This window comes from Sturnus vulgaris, chromosome 6, assembly GCF_052056855.1.
Source record: "Sturnus vulgaris isolate bStuVul1 chromosome 6, bStuVul1.hap1, whole genome shotgun sequence".
Lineage (NCBI taxonomy): Eukaryota > Metazoa > Chordata > Aves > Passeriformes > Sturnidae > Sturnus > Sturnus vulgaris.
In genome coordinates, this window is record NC_142248.1 from 18,344,883 (window position 1) to 18,352,045 (window position 7,163).

At 39.1% G+C, this 7,163-nt stretch overlaps 1 protein-coding gene across 3 annotated transcripts in view; it reads left to right on the top strand.

The window, feature by feature from the left end:
* MEIS2 (Meis homeobox 2) overlaps positions 1 to 7,163 on the top strand; it is a 174,062-nt gene that overhangs the window by 161,646 nt on the left and 5,253 nt on the right. For all 3 annotated transcript variants that reach the window (XM_014891633.2, XM_088167208.1, XM_088167209.1), the window contains one exon: positions 5,872 to 5,930. In XM_014891633.2, the coding sequence (XP_014747119.1) occupies positions 5,872 to 5,930 (59 nt within the window). The remainder of the gene's footprint in view (positions 1 to 5,871; positions 5,931 to 7,163) is intronic.

Sequence of the window (7,163 nt, forward strand, 5' to 3'; positions counted from 1 at the left end):
CTCATCTACATTTGGCAGGTTTTTGAGAAATCTTGCAAGTCTGTTCCCCATAGCACCTAAAAATTTTTAAAAATTGTTTTTTTATTCAGCAAACAATTCTAACCTCAAATTAGTGTGGCTATTGTTATTACTTGTATTTTTATTATTTCTGTGACTAACTCTTTGACAATTTCACTCAATACTTCTATCCTTTTCAAGTCTAAGAGCGGAAGTGTCTTGGGCTAAAACTGAGTCAAAACTTTCTTTGTCATTAATCCTTTTAAAGAACTGATTGTGAATTCATCTCACAAATTTGTTTATTTCTCTGGTTTTCACATAAAGAATTGAGAACCTATTTATGCAGTGGCTGGTTTGTTAAATAAATTCAATATTTTAGCACCTCATTTTCTGGGATGGATATTTTAAGTGGAAATCCAGATTGAAGACTGACACTGAAGTTTTGCATTGTATGTGGTGTTTCCATGTTGTTCCTCAGTTTCTCATGGGGAGCAGTCGACACTGCTGGGGCAGGAATGGCTCCATTTGGCACCAGTTCATCTCAGAGAAGCTATTAGACATACAGACAAGTGATGGAAGTTAAATATCACTCTCTGCTTGAGTTCAGACTAGGCCTCTGGTTGGAGTTATAGTTTCCTAAACATTCATGTATTTCATCCTCCTGAAACAAGACCTGTTGTGACCCTACATACTTAAAATGAATTTTCCATGATAGCCATAAAGCTAGAGATGTTTCTAATTGTGATTGCTGATCAGTACAGTCGCTAACAGTTCATTTTAAGAACTAATCTTAAGCAGATTCAGTTATGGTGTGATCACAGTGTTTCAAAATATACGTACAGTAAGTATAAAAAGACAGTGGAAACAACAAAAAAAATATTTTTGAGTGTGCCAGATTTGAAGAAGCAGATTAAGAGATCACTATTTGCTATTTATTCTCTTTGCACTTTGCAGAAATATGTCTCTATGATTTTATCAGAGCATTGTTTTATTATAGAACAAAATGTATTATGCAAATTTGAGTTTAACATCATTTGATATGACTTGAGATAAAATATGATAAATATATAAAGAAGATTAATTACAGGGCTTCCTATAAAGTACAGAATGCATATTTATTTTGGACAAAGAAAACCAAGTCTCGATTTGAAGAGATGTGATTAAATGCATATATTTAGATTATATTGTCATGCTAATTATCAATGGTAGGAACCAATTAGGACTAGTGCTTCCAAATCACCAGATTACATTGCATATTCACTAGTGCACCTTTACTGCTCTACTGGCTTTTGCTGTAAGCAGATAAAAGTGAAATCACCTCCTTTTTAAAAAGTCCATATTGTTGTACATTTTGAGCCAGATCTTGTTCATTCGTGCTTTCATAAACTGTCCCGCAAAAGTAACCAGAACTATTTGTGTGAGAAAGACAGACTCTGACTATAGGAAATAGAGGTGGCTGGTTTAGCTAGCAATTAGAGAAAAAATACAAGATAAAAAAACCTTTCGATTCAAATGGCTATTGTATGAATAAGCAAGGTTGGTAATCTGTCATTTACAAAATGCTGGGAGTGAGTTTTTTATTGAGCCTGCTATGTCAATGACATGTATTTCTCAACATTACACACCTCATTTATCATTCTGGAATGAGGACCAAGTACCATATGAATGTAGAGTTTGTGAAGGTATTGCCTCACAGCCCTGGAGGCTGATGACCCCTCTTTATCTACACAGCAGGTAAGGCACAAACAGTGGCAGTGTGAGCTCTCTTTGCAGTCCCCTGCCAGTGTGCCTGACTGTTAAGCTGGGGGAACAAAGGAAAGATAGCATATGGATAGCAGATTGTAGGAGCGCTGAAAGAGGACTGAGGAAATCTATGTTGGGTGTGTGGCTCTGCCAAAGATCTCTTGTATGACTTTGGCCTTGTCACTTAATCTCCTTCTGTCTCTGTTCCCCTCCACAAACAGGGAGAAGGCGTCTCTGCTCTCCCTCAGGCTTTGCCTGGAAATCTGTTCAGACTGAGTTCTCTTGGACAGTGTGCTTGTGAAGCATGAGGTGGAGTAAGACTGAGCTTCATTGGGTCCTCTAACTGCAGCTATCATCCAAATAATAGGCATTACTATTAACAGCAGAGTAACAAAGAAGTCCATGTCTTTTTGATAGATTTTACTCATCTTTTCAGGCCATTCAATCTTTGGCCTCTGGGTGAAGGGTAAGCAATTAGTGTCAGGAGCAGAGCTGTGAATTCTTCTTTTATAGGGTTCCAAATAATGCTGAAAACAGTGGCATTGGTGTTCTCTTTTTTCACCTGTCTCTTAATGCCTTTTGAAGACATTTGTGCCTAAATAACATCAGAGTGTTTTTGCAACACAAACTGAAGTGCTGTGCAAAAGGCTGTATTTTGCTTTACTTTGGCCCTGGATATGGCTCTCCGAGGGATTCAAAAACAGCCCTCAAAAAATGTAAAGGCTAGGGCAGGGACTTTGTTTTCTACGTCTCTATTATGCACTGTGCATATTTATGGGGCAGTATAAAGAATAAATAATAATGCACAAACACTGCCTTCTATGCCCTTGTCTACCAATTGTGCTGATGCATTACATGATGTTGCTACTGCTAGTGAAACTAGGATTCGATTTTTAGCTTCACCTGAAATGTATGTTTGTTTTGCACCTGCAATCTTGCAAATATAAATAATTTCAGGTGTCATTTTTCAGACATACCCACTGGTGGGTGTAACTGTGTATGAACAAGATTTTTCAGAGGAGCCATGGAAATGGAATTTCAAAATTACCTGGATGCCTAAAGCCTGTTGTCCTATATCTTTCCAAGAATACATCAGTGTATCTTCTCTCTAGATGAAGTTGTTGCTGGTCTAGAGGACATTGCTTGCACCTGCTGTTATGCAGATTTGCAAAAGAAAAATGGAGAAATAATGAAATCAGAAGTCAAATCCAAGAGCTATTTTCCCCAAGTTTTAACTGGGCTAATTGTATAACTTCTCTTTCTTTCTTTTCTTTCTTTCTTTCTTTCTTTCTTTCTTTCTTTCTTTCTTTCTTTCTTTCTTTCTTTCTTTCTTTCTTTCTTTCTTTCTTTCTTTCTTTCTTTCTTTCTTTCTTTCTTTCTTTCTTTCTTTCTTTCTTTCTTTCTTTCTTTCTTTCTTTCTTTCTTTCTTTCTCTCTTTCTCTCTTTCTCTCTTTCTCTCTTTCTTTTCTTTCTTTTCTTTCTTTTCTTTCCTTCTTTCTTTCGGAAAACAAATCTGGAGGACTTGCTTTTAGGGTTGAACTCCCCTTTCCAAAACAACTACTGAATTGCTTCTAGGTAGAGTTTGCAGTGAAAGACTGGCTTTATTCACTTCAGAGGGATAAAATAAGGCCATGCTCCTCTGGGAGTGAATGGCTGGGCAAGATGGGGTCTTCAATGCCCGTCCCAAAGGCTTAGTCTGTGGAGACTGTCGAATATGTAAAGGCTGGGGCACGGTATCCCAATCTGTGCTCAGAGGTAAAGCAGATGTTACCTGAAACCCTTAAGGATGTAGAATTTTCTTAATGCTCTGCCTTGTTGTGCGAGCCCATTGAAAGAACACTTCAGAGGGCACCCATTTCTTACTAATGTAAACTTTCTGAGGAGTATCCAAAGATATGACCTCTGGGTGAACCTTTAACCTTCCCCTTAATTATTTGTTTGAAGACAGTGTGGAGTTCTCCTGCTGAGAGCCAAGGCCCATAATGCTTCGCAGCCCTGTGAGCAGGGGTGTGTGTGCAGGGAAGTGGAGAGGGACATAAATAAGGGGACCACCAGATGTAAATAATAAAAGTGGTTGGGGTTTAAATAAAAAAAAAAAAAAAGAAAGAGCAATTTGGTTTTCCTGAAGAGTGGCCTGATTGAAGAAAAGGGGTTAGCAAGATGGAAAGTGTGTGCGTGTGTGTGGGGGTGTTTCTGTGATTTTTTACAGGCCTAAATAAGAGTTCATTCCATTCTTTAAAACCTTGCCATCTGTATACACCATTAGAAGCTCATAGGAGAAGAGAAAACAGTCTTATCAGGCTTTCCTGTTAATCTCTATTGGCCTTAACTTTAGCTGATAAAAGGCGTGCTGGATGGAGGAGGTTCAGGTCAGGCTCCATTTGGTCAGCGCAGCAACATTGCTGGAAAGTAACTCAGCAAATAAGTCCTATCGGGGACCTTTGTCTCTAAGGACGGAAACACACTTCAAAATCACAGAACTGGCAGTGATGCCTTCACTGTGCCACAGTCAGAAGGGAATAAACAAATATATTGACTGTGTCTGAGTTCTTATTTTAATAGCTGAAGTCATGACTAATTCTGAGGCAGGATGACATTTCTGACAACTGAATGATACTTTTCCTAAAGAATAAAGAATGTCTTTTGGATGTAAACAGAAAGATGCAAAAGAGCCCTTTAGCGTTACTTGTAGCATTTATGCGTCTGTCTAATGAAATTTCCACCACTGTGATTACAGAAGATGCAATCGAAGGTGTGCCACCGTCCTTTATTATCTGCGAAGGAATTTAACCAGAGAGTGGGAGGGAGTGAGGGAAGCGTGACAAAAGGCCTAGCGGAGTTGATGCTGTATAAAGGCTAGCAATTTACTAAATGAGCAGATGAACTTAGTTTTCAGTTAACTGACTGAAAGACTTTGCTAGGCGTTGGATCGGGCCCAATGGCAATTATTGGAGGCTGTTTTGGATGATGGGCATGTTAGTATTTCTGAAGAGGATTAAACGCTAGTATTCGACTTCATTAGCACTCCTTAAGGGTCACCAGGCGAAAGCCTGAGCTGTGAAATAGCACACAAAACCTGCACGAAGGCTCCAAAGTGTTCTCAAACACAAAGAGAAGGGACAAAAACAAGTGTGGCTCCCGAGTGATAGAAAATTGCCCTGTTTTCAAAGATATTTTGTGAATAGGCAAGTTTTGAAATTATTTTAGGGAAAATAATTTAGCTTAGCTTGTGCTGATGTGGATTGCGGTGCATTAAGCTAATAAGAAATATGTAAGCACTTATTTTTGGATTACCAGCAAAATTAAATCCAGGCTCCGCAGCCAACTAACTGCCTTTACCAGTGCTCAAAAGCTTCGGCAGCCACCCCGGTTTGAGATTTAAAAAAAAAAAAAAAAAAAAAAAAAAGGTTATTTTGGGCCTAATATTAACCACATGTACCTGTGACTGGGGGGTTTCTAACGAGTTGAAAGGTGCCTGAGTTGAGGGCAGGCGGGCGGTCGCCTTGCACGGGGTGTCCCTGCTTGGACACAGAGGTGGCCCCCAGCTGGCACTGACCTCCAAACGACCCTCGCCTTTACAGGCTCCAACTGCAGGAGTTGTAGAGGAGCAGAAGTCTTTCTGGGCCGGCACTTATTGCTGCTGCGCTGGTGATAAAACTTCAGACAGCCTAATTGATGGCTTTGCTGACCTAACGATACCTTGTGAAAGCACAGAGTGGCAAAGCCTGGTCCTCATTTATGGCCAGCTGCAAGGAGAGCTGGATCCCTAAGATGGAAAGGGGAAAAGAAAGTCTCCCAGCCTGTGAACTTTAACCAGGATCTGAGCCACTTAGAAGAAGTTAAAGAAACAATTGTCTTTTAACACAAGTTTTCGGTCGCATTTACTTGTTCAAAGCCTTCTGGCAAATCCAGCTTTAAGCTGGCTAGTAAGATAAGCGTGTTACCAGTTACAATTTCTGAGCACTTAGAGGAAAATCCTTTAAAGTGAAATTATACTCTTTTAAAAAAGCAACGTGAAGCAAAACACATTTCCACAGCACGCTAAAATCCTGTCACTTTTAAAGCAGAGGTGTTCTCAAAACAGAGAAGCAAGCTGATGAAAGGACTTCTATTCTTTGTATTCTGTTGCAGGTTTATTAATGCCAGAAGAAGAATAGTACAGCCTATGATTGACCAGTCAAATCGAGCAGGCAAGTTCCAAGTAGTATCTGTATTCAAGTCCCACAGGCGCAAATCCTCATCAAGTTATTCTTCAGGAGTCCCATCACCTGGTAAATAAATGCTTCAACCAGGCATTCTGGGAGATTATTTTTTTTCTTATGTCCCCAGAATTCCGCTGTAGGAAGCAACTTCGCTAATTGGTGCTAATTGGAGATTTCCCACCCTGACTCTACTGAAACTGCTTTTTATTTTCTCTCTGAATTGGTAATTGGGTACAAGTAGTAGTGCCACAAGCAGTTTGTTTGACTGTGAGCTCTTGAATTACTCATTGCTTGTCTGCATCCAATCAGCAGGACAATCTCATTTTCTTGCTACCCACAACTCCTTGGTGTATGCATTGCTTTTACTTCTGGAAGGCGAGCTGTAAAACTCATTGTATCCATTCATTTGCTTTGACTATTCACAATATGCTACTAATGTGACATGGTACCATACTGCCAGAAAATATTAAAAGATTATTACTTTTGTTTAAGAATGCACCAGATATGCTCCCAGTGAAACATATGATTTTTATAACAATACCTTTTCTACATTTCTATTAAAGCATTTAGAATATGCAGCACTTTACAACAACAACAACTGGTACCATGTTAATCATTCCACTTTCTAATATGCATTTCCTCAGCATACTAGGGAGTTGTGGTTTCCTAACATGAGGTTATGGGATAAAACTGTTCTCCATGTGGTGATGACTGTTGTCACTAACAAGGGCTTTAACTTGATGGTGATTTCGCCTGCTGCTTCACTTTAAAGGTTTTTATAAAGGTCATTAAACCTTTGGGAAACTCTTCCCATGTAGCATTAAATTTCTTTTTCATTAACAGGTAAAAAGGGGGAAAACACTAACTCAACTAACCATGCAAAACATTAAGCCAAATACAGTGTGTACATAAATAGGAAAAGCCACCACCAGAATTTCCCAACTCATTCTAGAGTAGGTGAGAGTAGTTTTATAAGTTTTATTAAGTTTCATCGTAAATACCCTATGTCGCAAATGCCAGATTCACAACTTTGTGTAATTAGAGAGGAACAGAATAGGTACTTACTTCGTTAAGAAAAAACACATAGCACTTCAACGGGCTTCCACTGTTTTGCATTAAAGGTAAGTAGAGAAACAGATCCTAAGCAAGTGAACTGACTTGACAAACTTGTTTATTGGGCCCCCTATAGCATTTTTATTCTATAGTCCTGGTAACATAATC